The 17,899-nt window shown below is 38.9% G+C and overlaps 1 protein-coding gene across 2 annotated transcripts in view; it reads left to right on the top strand.

Moving 5' to 3' along the window:
- LOC106080963 (G-protein coupled receptor dmsr-1) overlaps window positions 1-17,899 on the top strand; it is a 269,442-nt gene that overhangs the window by 236,046 nt on the left and 15,497 nt on the right. For both annotated transcript variants that reach the window (XM_059369113.1, XM_013242600.2), the window contains one exon: window positions 9,320-9,567. In XM_059369113.1, coding sequence (XP_059225096.1) covers window positions 9,343-9,567 — 225 coding nt within the window. In that variant the 5' untranslated portion in view covers window positions 9,320-9,342. The remainder of the gene's footprint in view (window positions 1-9,319; window positions 9,568-17,899) is intronic.

Below are 17,899 nucleotides of genomic sequence, written 5' to 3' on the forward strand. Positions count from 1 at the left end.
TGTACCATTTGGTATGGCAGCCATGTAAAAACTTCTCCACAAAGAGGTGTCGCATTGCGGCACGGCGTTCGGAGTCGGCTATAAAAAGGAGGCCCTTTATTATTGAGCTTTAATTTGATTCGGACAGCACTCATTGTTATGTAAGAAGTTTGCCCCTGTACCTTAATGGAATATTCAGGGTCAAATTTGCATTTGCGTATTGGAATCAACGGGAAATAGATGGAGGGTATGTGTTTGAAAAAAACCTTTTTGTTTGCTTCTCTTTCGAGAGGAACTCAATGACCGAAGGGTTTTTTTTTGCAATGGAAAAGAAAACCAGACATCGCCAACACACACCAATCACTATGGGACGCGTTTCGTCATTTGGTTAGAATAACTCATCGGCCATATTAGGTGTAAAGGCTTCAAGGGCCGCACGTTGGTATGTTGTACATATATGGGTTTTATTGCGAAAACACCTTTGTGTTGAACTTATATTGGATTTATTGCGATAACACCTCTATGATATAAACACCATATTAACCAGGCTCCTCAATCCTGTCTGTTAACTGTTCTTTTCTCAATGCATGTGTTTGTGTAATGGGAAATTTCTTGCCTACAAAATCACACTACTCCCATGGCATACACTTTTTGTTTTTTGGTACTCCTCTTTCGAGAGGAGCTCAATGATCGAAGATTTTTTTCTATGCAATGGAAAAGAAAAATCAGAGATTGCAACACACCCCACCCACTATGGGGCACGTTTCGTAATTTAGTTTAGAATTACTCATCAGTCATATTTGGTGTGAAGGCTTCAAGGGCCTCCTGTTGCCATGTTGTACTTATATCGGTTTTATTGCGATAACACCTCTATGATATAAACACCATATTAACCAAGCTCCTCAATAATGTCTGTTAGCTGTTCTTTTCCCAATGCATGTGTTTGCGTAATGGCAGATTTCTTGTCCACACAATTACCCTACTCCCATGGCATACACTTTTTGTTTTTTGGGACACTCTAGTGTACATGCACGAAGTGTCGTGCTATTGTCCCTTCTTATTTTCTTCCCCTTCAGAAGTACAAATCAAATTAATTCCTATTAAACAAATGAAAAGGCAATCTGGATAAAGGCAAAACAAATTAAAATTAGAACGATTAAACCGTCTACACTTCAGGCAACTTGAAGAAAATGTAATCGTAAAAAGTCACCTTGTGTTGTAAATCCATTTCCTTCTTACTCTCTTATTCTACATGGGTCTAAGATGGAGGGGTAGGTGGGTGAACCCTTATTCTCTTCACCAAAGATCAAAGTGGTGCTTAGTAAAGTTTCAGAGGCAAGGATAACATTCGCATTTTGTCTTTTCATGCCAGTGTTTTCTTTTCAAATAAACTTGTATTAAACATACGAAATGACAAACTGAATGCACCCCCTAACCAAATTAAAACGATTAAATCGTCTATTTTTTGAGACAACTTGAATTAAATCCAATTGACAAAAGTCAGCTCGTGTTGTTAATCCATTGGTCTCCTCGTTTCTTTCTCTTTTACAGCATTAGGTTTGTGATGGAAAGGTAGGTTGCCGTTTTCCGTTTCACTAAGCAGCAAAGTGGCGCTCAACATGTGTTCGTATATTTATATGTATGTGTGTGTGAGTAAAAAACTCATTAGATTGCCACTTAACATTGCCATGTCAATGAGAATTTGATAGGAGGGGGGCTAAGGCCTTGATTGAATGCTGATGTTCTAATTACAATACTTCACATAAGGTAGTACATGCCTGTGCGTATGTGTGTGTGGTGTGTGCAAATGAATTTCATATGATTTGTTTGTCAATGACACAGCATGTCAACATCAAAATCAACAACAAATTTCAGAAAAGAGCGAAAAAAATCACTTAATATGCGATATGCCAAATGGAATAAGAGGTAGTGCTATAAATGTTGGTTGTCACATTTGACAACAGCTAACTTATCGCTAGCTTAGGTTAGGTTAAGGTGGCAGAGTTTGTCATCAGACTCACTTATACGTTTTGGTCCATTCTAATGCCACAGGAACAGGAGAAGGAAGGACGATGCCTTATAATTCCTGGAGTTGAACCGTTCAGATGGCTTTAAAAAGCCCTACACCTTACCAAGCCCTACATCCGCTAGGTTAGGTTGCAAAGAGAGTGCAGATATTAATCTGCCCCGTGTCACTATGGACATATACCTAATTCAGTAATCGGCTTGTGTTGTACTAAATAGTGACCTCGAAAAAGAAATCTACACCCAGAAAAATTAGTCTGCTGATATCAGCAAACACTGTGTGCTGATAATTAAATAGAAAATTTTAAACTCTTCATTGAATCCATATGAAAATTTTTAACTTCTCAACAACAATTGAGGCATTTGCTATATATTAATATAGGCCACCGTATGACGCTGAACGACTGGGTTCGAATCCTGGCGAGATCATCAGAAAAAATTTTCAGCGGTGGTTTTTCCCTCCTAATACTGGCAACATTTGTGAGGTCCTATGCCATGTAAAACTTCTCCCCAAAGAGGTGTCGCACTGCAGCACGCCGTTCGGACTCGGCTATAAAAAGGAGGCACCTTATCATTGAGCTTAAACTTAAATCGGACTGCACCTTCCTTCCTTCCTTAGTGGAATGTTCATGGGCAAAATTTGCATTTGCATTTTTGATATATGTATATTAATGCCAATTTGCCAATTTTAGGCGTTAATTGTTTGTGTAAAATCTAAAAGAGCTAACTGACTGACTGATCATTGCCCAACCCAAATAGCTAAAGCTAGAATCATGAAATTTTGCAAGAATGTTGGTCTTGGGTCATAGGCACGGGATACGGCTGGATTTGGTGATATTCGTATGTTTGCTTTGCTTTAGTGTTTCTCAAGCACCCCATTGCGGAACAAATTAGAGGGAAACTAACTTCTCACAATATCAATTGAGTGCTATTTAAGCTCAATGGTAGGGGGACCTCCTGCTTTATGCCGAGTCCGAACGGCGTGTCACTGAAAAGTGACACCTCTTGGTTGAGAAGTTGTACAAGGCTGAAATGCTCACAAATGTCGCCAGCATTTGGTGAGGGGATAACCACCGCTGAAAAATGTTTTAAGGTGCTCTCGCCGGCAGGATTTGAACCCGGACGCTTGGGCACGATAGGCGGGCATGCTAATGCTTCCGATATTCATATATTTAGGTACTAAAAAGTACCAAAAAGTACGAAATAGTGCATATTAGAGGTGGCCATTTTATTTTTTAGTGATCGCTCCTTTTAGTTACGTTACACAAAAGGAACTAGTTTCTTCTCTTAGTTCATTTTCATTATTAAGTCTTGTTACTGAAAAAAACACCAATCAAGGCGCACCAAATCAATTTAGATTTGTTGACAATAAAAAAAAAACAAGTCATTGTTCAATTGTGTATAACAAAATTGATTGATCTTTTTAGTAGCTATATCTAAAAATAAACCGATCTGAACCATATACAACATGGATGTCGAAAAGCCTAACCTAAGTCACTATGTCAAATTTCAGTGAAATCGGATTATAAATAAGCCTTTTTTGGGACTTTAAAGACTTAAAATCGAGATATCGGTCTATATGGCAGCTATATGCAAATCTTGATCGATCTAGACCAAATTGCGGAAATATGTGGAGGGGCTTGAATTAACTCTCTGTCCCAAATTTCGGCAACATCGGACAATAAATGCGCCTTTTATGGGCCCAAAACATTTAATCAAGATCGGTCTCTATGGCAGCTATATCCAAATCTGGACCGATCTGAGCCAAATTGAAGAAGAATGTCGAAGGGCCTAACACAACTCACTATCCCAAATTTGGCCGACATCGGACAATAAATGTGGCTTTTATTGGCCTAAGACCCTAAATCGACGGATCGTTCTATATGGGGGCTTATCTTCCAACTTAACCTGCTTATGGACAAAAAATGTTTGCAAAGTTTCAGCTGAATATCTCTGTTTTTAAAGACTGTAGCGTGATTTCAACAGACAGACGGACGGACATGTCTAGATCGTCTTAGATTTTTACGCTGATCAAGAATATATATACTTTATAGGGTCGGAAATGGATAGTTCGATGTGTTGCAAACGGAATGACAAAATGAATATATCCCCATCCTTCGGTGGTGGGTATAAAATTACATCACAACGTACACAGTTGCTGCCTATTGAAAAGTTGACGCTTTTATTTAGTTGTTGTATGAAGCTGCAAAAATATGGCAGGTCAATTAGCAGGTTAACAAGTTAACAAAAGGGCGAAAAAGAAAAGGGTATATGAAATAAAAAGGAACTATAGAACTATAAGAAAGAAGGAGATGGAGTTCCAGAAGTTCCTTTCTTGGATAAGTTCCAATGAACTTGTTCCATCTGTAACTACCCAACTCTAGTGCATATTTGCCCAGCGTTAACGGAGGTGCCAGAATTGTGTTCTTGGTCTCAAATGAAAGAGCGTCTTGAAATTTGGAAAATCGTACCGGAAGTGGGAGAAATAGTACGTTTAGTACCGCAATTGGTACTATTTTGGTACTTTCTTTGTAAACTAAACTAGAACTCTGAATTTTTGAACTTAGGTACACTATGGCAACCTAAATTGAGTAACCATAGAGTGACTTATAGATTTTTTGGAATTTTATACAAGTAACGGGAGAAAACGTACGTTTAGTACCGCAATTGGTACCATTTGGTACTTTCTTTACATATGAAGCTAGAAATCAAAAAATTGGGCATGTACGTATAACTAGGAAATATATGATGGTTGACTAAATGATCTATTCAAAATTCGTTCATTTTGGTAAAAAAAATTGGTTCTATGTGGTACTTTCTTTACAGATGGAGCTAGAGATCTTAAATTTGGCACGCAGGTACAACTAGGAAAAATATGATGGGTGGCTAAATGTTCTATTGCAAATTCGTAAATTTTTTAGAGTGGTTAATAACGCAGTTGGTACTTTAAAAATAAAACTAGAACTCTGAATTGCGAAACTTAGGTATACTATGGCAACTTAAGTTGGATATCTTTAGAGTGACATATAATTTTTTTGGAAATTTGCACATTTAGGTGCTAAAAAAAGTACCAGAGAGGTATGAAATGGGTGAACTTTGTACAGGGCGGATGGACAAAGGTAGAATTTTGAAATTTGACTTAAAAGACATTTGGTGCAAAAGGAGGGGGGTAAAAAGAAAACATGGAAAAATAGTACTAGCAACGGGAGAAAACGTACGTTTAGTACAGTAATTGGTACCATTTGGTACTTTATTTTCAGATAAAGCTAGAAATCTGAAATTGGGCATGTAGGTATAACTAGGAAATATATGATGGGTAACTAAAAGATCTACTCAACATTCGTACTTTTTTGGCACAAAAATTGGTACTATTTGGTACTTTCTTTACAGGTGGAGCTAGAAATCTGAAATTCGGCATGCAGGTACCAATAGGAAAAATATGATGGGTGACTGAAATTTGGCATGTAGGTAAAACTTAGAAATATATAATGGGCGACTAAATGGGGTTTTCAAAATTCCTACATTGTGGTACCAAAATAGGCACTATTTGGTACTTTCTTTACAGATGAAGTTAGAGGTCTGAAATTTGGCATGCCGGTACAACTTGGTAAAATATGATGGGTGACTAAATGTTCTATTGAAAATTCGTAAATTTTGGTACCATTTGGTATTTTCTATATGATGGGTGTGACTATGGTCTTTTTACACTTCGTACATTTTGGTAACAATATTGGCACCATTTGATACTTTCTGTTCAGATAGTGCTGGAGGCCTGAAATTTGGCATGTAGGTAAAACTTAGCACTATATAATGGACGACTAAATGGGTTTTTCAAATTTCGTACATTTTGGTACCCAAATAGATACTATTTGGTACTTTCTTTATAGATGGAGCTATAGGTCCGAAATTTACAATGCAGATACAACTAAGAAATAAATGATGATGACTAAATGATATATTCAAAATTCGTACATTTTGGTACCAAAATTGGTTCTATTTTATACTTTCTGTTCAGATGGAGCTTGAGGTCTGAAATTTGCACACACAAACATGCAGGTACAACTTGGAAAAATATGATGGGTCGCTAAATGTTCTATTGAAATTTCGTAAATTTTGGAACCATTTGGTAATTTTTATATGATGGGTGACTATGGTCTTTTTACAGTTCGTACATTTTTCAAACATTCACCATTCAAACATTTTGGTATAACAATTTTTACTATTTGGTACTTTCTCCATAGATGGTGCTAGAGGTCTAAAATTTGACATGTAAATACAAATAAGAAATATATGATATGTGACTAAATCATCTATTAAAAATGAAACATTTTGGTATCAAAATTGGTACCATATGGTACTTCGTTACAGATAAAGTTAGAGGTCTGAAATTTGGCATATTGGTTCAATAAGGGAAAATAAAATGGGTGACTAAATGATCCATTCAAAATTCGTACATTTTTGTGCCAAAAAGTGCAAAATAGTACGAAATAGCTTATCTTCGCCTACAGAAAATGGGAACTGCTTAAATTTAGCAATTTTACAAGATTTATTTTATTCGTATATCTAGGTACTCAAACGTACAAAATAGTCCTTTCTTGACGGAGTGAGCTGAAGCTACAAAAATTTAGATACAAGTACACCTCGACTATAAATTTTGGGTGACCAGAAGATTATTAAAACCCGTACTTTAAGGTACTACAACGGGTAAAATGATTCTTTTTGAAGAAAACCCTCAAAATTGAGATTCATATATACCTTGACAATATATATTGGGCACATTGATGATTTTTCCGTGTATTGTTATTCTTAGTACTATTTGGTACTTTTTTGACAGAAGGGAATAGATATCTGAAATTTTATACGGAATTATTAAAAACTTCATAATCTTTTAAACTGAGTGACTACCTAGGTTTCTGGAAGTCCTACACTTAAAATGAGGTATCTAAAACGGGGCTAGCGAAGCGGACCACCGGGATGCTAGTCATCAATATCAATTGTTTGCTGTTATTTAAATTCGTTCAAAAATTAGCAAATTATAAAATTTGTGAAAAAACTTTACTTTATATGCTTGTAAAATTGAAAGATAAGATGGAATATACAGATTTTTTAAATGTTTGGACATTTTCGAGCTTTTTTAATTTTTACCATTTGAAAACAGCAGAAAATGTTTGCTGTTTTAGCAAAAAAATACAGCTATTCCATTTTCAGCAGACTTTCTGCTGTTTTTACTAACAAATTTCTCTGAGCGTAAGTCAGGAATTCCGTGCTACTTACAAAATCTATTGTTGTTTTCCATACCACGCCCCTAGTTAGTGCATGTCTGGTATCGAGTCACATCCGTTAAATAAGACTAGTTCTCCAAGTGAAACTCCTTCAGACTGTCAGTGTGGGAAACACACACAAAGTAAATGTTCTATAGACTTTTCTTCTTCGACGTGGTGACAGCTTAGGCAATAGTAGTTACTAGCAGGCCCTCAGTCTGCTGTCATGTCAGACCTGTCATGAGGGACACAATGACCAACACGTCTGCTCAAGTCTAGGTAGGGTCACATAATTTTGGAGTTTTCACTATACCCATTTTGTGATCATTTGTCATTCCTTGACCTGCGGGTCCAATTCTGAAAACTTAGATTACTTGTCAGTAGAGATATACCAATAGATTTCATTTCCCCTGGAATGTGTTCCTAGTCTCGCAAGCTCGTCTGCTATACAATTTCCTGGGATATATTGTGGCCCTGCACCTAGAACAGGAGAATTTTGAACTGTTAAGCGATCTCGTTAAGAGATCTGCATCAGCCGAGAGCGGTTTTAGATTTCATAAATATGTTCTCCAGACATCTAAAGGCGGCCTGGCTGTTTGTCGTCGTTATGACATTCTATCTTAGCCCATCTACCACGTTTTTAATTGCAAGGAGTTTTGGATCAAGGTCGGGTAACCTTTTCAATGTGACCAGTCCTAGTTCTTCAGAGTACAACCCAAAGCCCAGCAGGTCGTTTAGTTGGGAAGCAACCGTACAGAAGTTTTTGTAACTGCTGTTACCAGGGATATTGTAGTTCCAATGGGTTCTATCAGGAATAGTGGTACAGTGCTTTTTATAAAAATGCTGCTTACCCAATGTGTAATCCACACTGCCTGGAACATCGGGTACTGTATCAAGAATAACGCAATGTCCGTAACCGCCAGAAAACCAAAGAGAAAGGTCCCTTAGCCTTACAGCTTTGGTCGCAGCAATTGTCTAGCCACAATGTCCAGAGGCATCAAGTGTAGCATTAAATTCAGTGCATCAGATGGTGTCGTCCTCAGTGCGGCTGTGATGAACAAACAAGCATTCCTTTGGATCCGGCTGCGTATTGAACAGTACGCGAACTTTTAAGCCGTCCACGAGATAAGTCTGACAACCACCCCATTGTATCATTCTCCCACTCTATATTTGGTCTGATCGGAACCAGCAAGACCAATCATTATGTCCAAAAAGTAATTTTTTTTCATATTGAGAGAATAAAAAATACTTAAAAGAGAATATTTCACATATAAAGGGTGATTTTTTTGAGGTTAGGATTTTCATGCATTAGTATTTGACAGATCACGTGGGATTTCAGACATGGTGTCAAAGAGAAAGATGCTCAGTATGCTTTGACATTTCATCATGAATAGACTTACTAACGAGCAACGCTTGCAAATCATTGAATTTTATTACCAAAATCAGTGTTCGGTTCGAAATGTGTTCAAATTTTGACAAATTTTGTTCAGCGATGAGGCTCATTTCTGGTTGAATGGCTACGTAAATAAGCAAAATTGCCGCATTTGGAGTGAAGAGCAACCAGAAGCCGTTCAAGAACTGCCCATGCATCCCGAAAAATGCACTGTTTGGTGTGGTTTGTACGCTGGTGGAATCATTGGACCGTATTTTTTCAAAGATGCTGTTGGACGCAACGTTACGGTGAATGAACACATTTCGAACCGAACACTGATTTTGGTAATAAAATTCAATGATTTGCAAGCGTTGCTCGTTAGTAAGTCTATTCATGATGAAATGTCAAAGCATACTGAGCATCTTTCTCTTTGACACCATGTCTGAAATCCCACGTGATCTGTCAAATACTAATGCATGAAAATCCTAACCTCAAAAAAATCACCCTTTACAATCGCATTTTCATTTTGGGCATCGTTGTTTTTTTTCACTCAATATTTACTCTCACTGCGGCTCTCTTTAACAGAATGCTCGAGGTACTTAGAAATACAACAACCAACACATTATGTGATTGATTTGACAATTTGTATTAACTTTTCATTTTTATCTTTCTTTCTTTGCAGCTATTCAACATATTCCAGCCAATATGGATACGACGAAATATCAAAACATGGATATAACAAAATTGGATTTGAAAAAATATAACACCAACCTCACCAACGATGAATTATTGCAATTTCTGGAGTACTATCGCGTTTACCGTGGCCGCCATCGTAATGTAACAGACGAAGAATGTGTTGACTACTGCCAAGGGGATTTTTTCCAAGGCCTGAGAGTTTACAATGGATTACATGGTTATGTAGCGTTAATGGTTAGTGCAAACAAATTTTTAAACCCTCCACCATAAGATGGGGGTATACTTATTTCGTCATACCGTTTGTAACACCTCGAAATATGCGTCTAAGACTCCATAAAGTATATATATATTCTTGATCGTCTCGACGTTCTGAGGCGATCTAGCCATGTCCGTGCGTCCGTCCGTCTGTCTGTCGCAAACACGCTAACTTTCGAAGGAGTAAAGCTGGTCGTTTGAAATTTTGTGCAAATACTTCTTATTAGTGTAGAGCGGTTGGGATTGTAAATGGGTCCATGTTTTGATATAGCTGTCATATAAACCGATTTTGGGTGTTGACTTCTTGCGACTCTAGAGGGAGAAGCCGTTGTACAAAATTTCTGCCAAATCAGATAATAATTGCGCCCTCTAGAGGCTCAAAACGTCAAGATTGAAGATCAGTTTATATGGTAGCTATATCAGGCTATGGACCGATTTGAACCATACTTGTACAGTTGTTGGAAGTCATAACAAAACACGTTATGCAAAATTTCTGTCAAATCGGAAAGGAACTGCGTCCGCTAGAGGCTCCAGAAATCAAGACCCCAGATCGGTTTATAAGACAGCTACATCAAGTTATGGACCCATTTCAACAATACCTATCACAGTTGTTGGAAATCATAACAAAACACCTTATGCATAATTTCAGCCAAATCGTGAATGCTGTGAGCATTCCAAAACTATGTGACCTAATCTAGACTTGAAGAGGTCTACCGCTTTGCTGTCATTGGCTAGAACAGACGTCTCAGTCATTGTGTCCGTCATGACAGGTCAATGTCTAATCGGAAAACATGCTGACAAACTGAAGGTTGCCTGCAGCGACTTTTGCACAAGCTGTGAGGACATCGAAGAAGAAGAGACAATAGAACACCTTCTGAGTGTGTGTGCAGCACTAGCAGTCAGAAGGAGTTCCATTTTAGGTTCTCATTTCTTTGAGAACCTGTCTGATTTAGCGGATGTGACCATTCGCAAGTTATTGGGCTTTTTAAAGCGATCTGGATGGTTCAATGGTAGGAACTAGAAGGCATATTCCTTCTTCTGTTCCTGTAAGTCTGATGACAGACTGCCACTTAAACCTTACCTAACCTAAGCCAGAAACTAATTGCCTAGGTTAGGGATAAGTTTTACTGGTGTTCTACATTTATATTTACTTAGGTACTTTGTGATTCTTGTTCCTATCGTTGAACGAACCATAGCCTAATAATTTGCTAATATTCGCAACAGCTAATTCAGAAGAATCATCAAAGAAATAGGAACGAATCTTAAGTGGAACTCCTTCTGCTTGCCAGTGTGGGACATGCACACAGCAGATGGTCTATCGTCTGCTTTTCCTCCCCACAAGTATCCTCTTTAAATTATGCTCTCTTTAAAAGTTCGTTAAAATATTCTTTTTTTTCTCTGGGATATCAACAGATAATCAGACAGTTATTGAAGGCATTTCATTGCCCTTAAATCTTTTTATATAATTACGTAAGGCATTGTTAAAAATATATATTTATGGCAGTCTACGACATTTAACCCATTAATTATTTTTATGAAAACAGTTTCATGTGGTTTTCGTGAATTTTAAATACACAAACAGATAATAGCAAAGTAATCACCACGTTGCCATTTAAATTTCGTAGAAAACACCGCGGTGTCCTGCGGCTTCCAAAAAAAAAAAAACAACCTATTTGCAATAAAAATTCATTCTGAGTATTTTGGTCCATTCATTTTGGGTAATACAAGGCAGAGATTAAATGTCCTCATTAGCGCAAAAGTTCTTACTCCATGTTCGACGTTACCAATGTAAAGACTAGCCGACTGACTTGATTCCGGTTATCCTGGTCGGCAGTTATGCCTTCTGTTTATTGTTATTACAAAATGTTATTAACGCATTAACGGGAAGTTGGAATTTTATCTGCCGAGAATGGAAAGGCAACAACAGTCGAGGCAAATACAACAAATGGCCATAAGCTATGGCATATTATGGCCAATACCAAGGCAATGACAAGGAAAACCGTGCCAAACATTGTACACATAAGCAAAATGGTTTTAACATCCGCACACCCATACATATGTGTGTGCGAGTGTGTGTGTGTGTGTGTGTGGTGGCATGTGGAACATTTACATATTCCTTCGTTAAATCTACCCACAAATGTTTGTTAAACAATAATCGAGAAAATAAGTCCCTCGTTTCCCAGAAGGAGCAAAGTAGATAAATGTTGGATTTACATAGTTTCATTTAATAAAGAATTTCCTTTGAATAGCCAACAAAAATCTGCTCAATCTTTGTGCCAAAAGGAGCGTGGGAGGGCTAAGCGCTGATGATGTGGATGATTTATTTGGAACCCTCGTAACATGTGTACACTGCATTGTAAACCCTCGAATAAATGTGGGTTTAAAATAACTCATTCATAAAGTATGGCAACGAGTTTTTATACCAACCACCATAGGCTAGGGAGTATATTCAATTAGTCATTCCGTTTGCAACACATCCAAATATCCATTTCCGACCCTACAAAGTATATAAATTTCGGATTGTCGTAAAATTCTAAGGCGATTTAACCATGTCCGTGTGTCTGTCCGTCCGTCTGTTGTAATCAGTTTATAGCCTTCAAAAATTGAGATATAGAGCAGAAATTTGGCAGAGATACGTGTTTTTTGCTGCACGCTGGTTAAGTTCTTGAACGGACCAAATCGGACCATATTTGGATATAGCAGCTATATAGACCGATCTGCCGATTAAGGGACTGAAATCCATAAAAGCCGCATTTATTTGAAATTTAAATCATGGAGTTGTTTTACACCCCCGACATGCCATCCAAATATGGTTCAGGTCGGACTATATTAAGATATAGCTGACGTATAAACCGATCTGCTGATAAAGGGTCTGAAACCCGTAAAAGCTGCATATATTTACCGATTTCGCAGAAATTGGGAACACTGAGTTATTTTAAGTTTCCCGACATTCGATCCAAATATGGTTAAAATCGGACTGTATTTAGATATAGTTGCCATATTGACCGATCTGCCGACATCCGATCCAAATATGGTTCAGATCGGACTGTATTAATATATAGACCGATCTGCCGATAAAAGGTCTGAAGCCCATAAATGCTGCATTTATTAGCCGATTTCGCTGAAATTAGCAACAGTGAATTTTTTAAGCCTCCTAACATCCGAATCAAATATGGTTCAGATTGGACTATATTTGACCATATTGTCAAATATGGTTCATATTGGACTATATTTGAACATATTGTCAAATATGGTTCAGATTGGACCATATAGACCGATCTGTCGATTAAGGGACTGAAACCCATAAAAGCTGCATTTATTTGAAATTTGAATCATGGAGTTGTTTTACACCCCCGACATCACATCCAAATATGGTTCAGATCGGACTATATTTAGATATAGCTGACGAATAAACCGATCTGATAATAAAGGGTCTGAAACCCATAAAAGCTGCATTTATTTACCGATTTCACTGAAATTTGGAACAGTGAGTTGTTTCAAGTCCCCCGACATCCGATCCAAATATGGTTCGTATCGGACTGTATTTAGATATAGTTGCCGTACTGACCGATCTGCCGACATCCGATCGAAATATGATTCAGATCGGACTGTATTTAGATATAGTTGCCATATAGACCCATCTGCCGATAAAAGGTCTGAAATGTTGCATTTATTAACCGGTTTCGCTGAAATTAGTAACAGTGAGTTATTTTAAGCCTCCCGACATCGGACACAAATATGGTTTAGATCGGACTATATTTAGATGTAGCTGCCATATAGACCGATCTGCCGATTAAGGGTCTGAAGCCCATAAAATTTGCATTTATAACCCAATTTCGCTGAAACTTGAAACAGTGAGTCTTCCGCCATAAAACCTAAATATGGTTCAGATCGGACTGTATTTAGATATAGCTGCCATATAGACCGATCTCTCTACTAAGGGTCTTAAGCCCATAATAGCTGCATTTACTATCCCATTTCACTGAAATTTGGAACAGTGAGTTGTTTTAAGTCCCCCGACATCCGACTCAAATATGGTTTAGATCGGACTATATTTAGGTATAGCTGCCATACAGATCGTTTTGACGATTTAGGGTCTTAAGCCCATAAAAGCCGCAATTATTATCCGATTTCGCTGAAATTGGAAATAGTGAGTTGATTAAAGCCTCCCGATAGCCAACTCAAATATAGTTCAGATCGGTCTTTATTCAGACATAGCCGGCATATAGAACGATCTGCCGATTAAGGGTCTTTGCATTTATAACCAAATTTCGCTGAAACTTGAAACATTGAGTTAATTTAAGCCTTCCTTCATCACACCTAAATATGGTTCAGATGGGACTATATTTAGATATAGCTGCCACATAGACCGATCTTCTCATTTAAGGTCTTAAGCCTTTAAAAGCCACTATTATTATTCAATTTCGCTGAAATCTGAAATAGTGAGTTGATTAAAGCCTCCCGATATCCGACTCAAATATGGTTCAGATCGTTCTTTATTCAGATATAGCTGCCATATAGACCTATTTGCCGATAAAGGGTCTTACACCCATAAAAACCGCATTTATTATCCGATTTCGTTGAAACTTGACACAGTGACTTGTATTAAGCCTCCAGTCATGCGACCAGCATATGGTCCAGATCAGACTATATTTATATATAGCTGAGACATAGACCGTGTAACGTGGTTTTATCTACGGCTGAGGTAGACCAGCAATCGTCTGGGGTTTACTTTTAAGGACCCACAAACCTTTAATAATAACACACACAATCCCAAGGCAGCCGGTTGTACGTACCGGATTTACCGGATGGAGTTCTTCATCGGCAAGGGCTGCCACCTCAGTGTATAAGACATTGCTACAACAACAACAACATACTTATAAATCACTTTCTCGTTACGCAGTATTGGTTTTATTGATAATATACTTCAGTTAGTCCAATTCAAAATGATGTTCTAAATTCTTCGGTGCAGGGTATTTGTTGGGGCCGGTCAGTGAGGCGCTTTACGGATGCGAATGGGTCGCGTTACGATGCAAACTAGTTTCCAAGTCACGATAGGATGCGAACTAGTTGCCCAGTCGCGCTACGATGAGAACTAGTTGCCTAGTCGCGTTTGGATGCGAACGAATCAGCGTTAGAATGCGAACTAGTTGCCCAGTCGCGTTAGGATGCGAGCTAGTGGCCTAGTCGCGTTAGGATGCGAATCAGTTGCCCAGTCGCGTTAGGATGCGAACAAGTTGCCTAGTCGCGTTAGTATGCGAACAAGTTGCCCAGTTGCATTAGAATGCGAACGAATTGCCTTGTTACGTTAGGATGCCAACGAGTCAGCGTTAGGATGCGAACCAGTTGCCCTGCGAACTAGTTGTCCAGTCGCGTTAGGATGCGAATCAGTTGCCCAGTCGTGGTAGGATACGAACGAATTGACTAGTCACGTTAGGATGCCAACGAATCAGCGTTAGGATGGGGACTAGTTGCCCTGTCGCGTTAGGATGCGAACTAGTGGCATAGTCGCGTTAGGATGCGAGCTAGTGGCCTAGTCGCGTTAGGATGCGAATCAGTTGCCCAGTCGCGTTAGAATGCGAACGAATTGCCTTGTTACGTTAGGATGCCAACGAGTCAGCGTTAGGATGCGAACCAGTTGCCCTGCGAACTAGTTGCCCAGTCGCGTTAGGATGCGAACCAGTATCTCAGACGCGTTCGAATGCGAACTATTTGCCTAGTCGCGTTATTTACGGGACCAACAGATCCGTCAGTAAGGATGGGAACGAATCGCGGTAATCGGTGATGAAATCTTCCTATTTAGGGTCTTAATCCCATAAAAAGCGGATTTGTTGCCAGATTTCGTTGAAACTGTGACTTGTAAGAGTTCTCGGGACCTGAATGAAATATGATCCAGACCAGCCCCCAATTGCATATTACTATGGATATGTTGTTGAAGTTGTTATTAAACAGTATGGTCAATTTAACCAAGGTGGTGGGTATCCAATATTCGGCACGGCCGAACTTAGCGCGCTTTTACTATTTTCTCCAGCGCCCACATAATGATGGTTGAAAAAAAATAAACTCACTTCGTCCTTTTGTGTTGTTCCTTTCTGAAAACGGATATTGCAATGGAAAATTTACGATGTTGTAATCAAACAATGCATAAGGTATGGTTGAGTCAAACCTTTGCCATTCAAAAGTTAAATAGACCCTACACTTAAAACAATTTTGAAATTTTTTTGTCTTTAGGGAAAATTTCATTGACATTTTATTTTTAAGAGGAAATTCATAGAAATTTTTTCTGTGGAGAAAATTCATAGACATTTTTTCTGTGGAGAAAATTCATAGAAATTTTATCCGTTGCGTTTTCTTTCACTCTCTAATACCCTTTACTTGAGTTCTTTATTGCCATGGTCGGTTAATAAGTCCTCTTTGGGGGTGTGTTAGGTGTGGTATGGCTCCTTAGATTTTTGGCTCTGAATGTGGAAAGTAAATTCATGCTATATTTCGGAATATCATAGATAGTGAGAAAGGCATCTGACGAAGTCGATTCCACATTCGAGACGTTCGAGCGAAAAAATAATTTTCTCGGTAGTTCTGGCCAATCGATTACAAATCGATTATCGATTACAAATACGAAACTTTCTAGAATTTCGTATTTCTGACAAACATCCTCAGCTTTTAGGGGGCGCAATTCTTATCCGATTTGGCTGTAATTTTGCCCATGGTGTTTTGGTATTACTTCCAACAACTGTGCTAAGTATGGTTCAAATCGGTTCATAACCTGGTATAGCTGCCGTATAAACCGATATTGGATCTAGACTTTTTGAGCAGCTAGAGGGCGCAATTCACATCCAGTTTGACGGAAATTTTGATTGTGGTGTTTTGTTATGTCTTCCAACAACTGTGCTTAGTATGGCGCAAATCGATCTCCCGATTTTGCTTCTCGAGCCCTACAAGGCGCAATTCTTATCCGAATGGACTGAAATATTACACAATGACTTCTACAATGTTCAGCATTCAATTCATTTACGGTACGAATCGGATTAAAACTTGTTTTAAATATATTAAAAAATTTTTTACTACTTTGTCCGGAGTCGTAGTCGAGATAATTTTCTCGATTCCGACTCTGCAGCCTTGCTCAAGACACTGGATACTTGCGGTGTAGACGAGTCCTCCTTTGACGTTTCGTTAGCTGCTGCTTTCGACGTACCTTTTGAGTTCCGTCCTTCCCCGTTGGCGTACATCTTGAGCCCAATCCAAACGGATGACCCACCCACACAGGGCTTGTCAGGTCCCGTTTCGGCGCCATCCCCTCTTGTTTTGATCGTGGCAGCGGGATTAGCAGTCTTCTGCAATCCACCCGATTTTAGAGATGTGGTCGATAATTGCTCAGGCAAGTGTTCTGCAACAACTGCTGAGTCATCTCCTGATTCATCAACCACACCTTTTCTATACACATCAATCCTTACTTCTTTAATCCGTAGGATTCAACCCCTTCAGACTTGCTGAGGTCTCCGATACAGCCGGAGTTTAGTACGAATACTGCATATCTCCAGTCTTTATCATCCTTATCGAATATACCAATCTTCCAGTCAGTGGTTGAAAGATTGGGATTACACTGCCTTAGTCTTCCAAGTATCGCTTCATGATCTGAGGGAATCCTCGGCATACAAGCATGCGCCATTGATCGAGAAGGAATATCTTCCTTCTTGACTAAATCTAGTGCTGCACCTGGCCAGATCTCAACAATCTTTTTTAGCGCACAACGATACATTTCAATTGAGCGTTGATCCCCGAAGGCAATTACTCTGTATCGGCCCCGATACCAGCCTGCATTCTCACAAACTGGAGGAGACCCAGGAAATTCCGCAAGGACATCGAAGTACACCGATGACAGTCCATTGACTATCCCACTCCCTTGTCGACAACTGACATCACCAAACTGTCCCAAGCGACATTAACAAAGGTTCTTGGACCCATCTTACTATTATTCGCCCTAGTTCTTAGAGGCATGGGATGCCCTCCAGGTGACCGCAGCCTTTTGGCTGACTGTGGTGCAGTTTCCGAATCTAAACGTGTAGCCTTTGGGATAGCCTGTGCAGCCAATCCCCGACCCTAATCTAGGGAGTCTCCCTCCCTATAAGTGAGAGTCTTAGGTTCATTTGCACCAAGCCTCTCAATAAACCTGAGAGTGATGCGTCTTCTATTACTCCAATATCTTAAATAGCGTGTTGGTTTGCCGGGGAAAGCCGATGTCCTAGGCAAAATATAGGCATGCGAAGAAAGAATCGGTTTGGCCTTGACACCTTGAACCAGTTGTCTTCGT

Source organism: Stomoxys calcitrans, chromosome 5, assembly GCF_963082655.1.
Source record: "Stomoxys calcitrans chromosome 5, idStoCalc2.1, whole genome shotgun sequence".
Taxonomy (NCBI): domain Eukaryota; kingdom Metazoa; phylum Arthropoda; class Insecta; order Diptera; family Muscidae; genus Stomoxys; species Stomoxys calcitrans.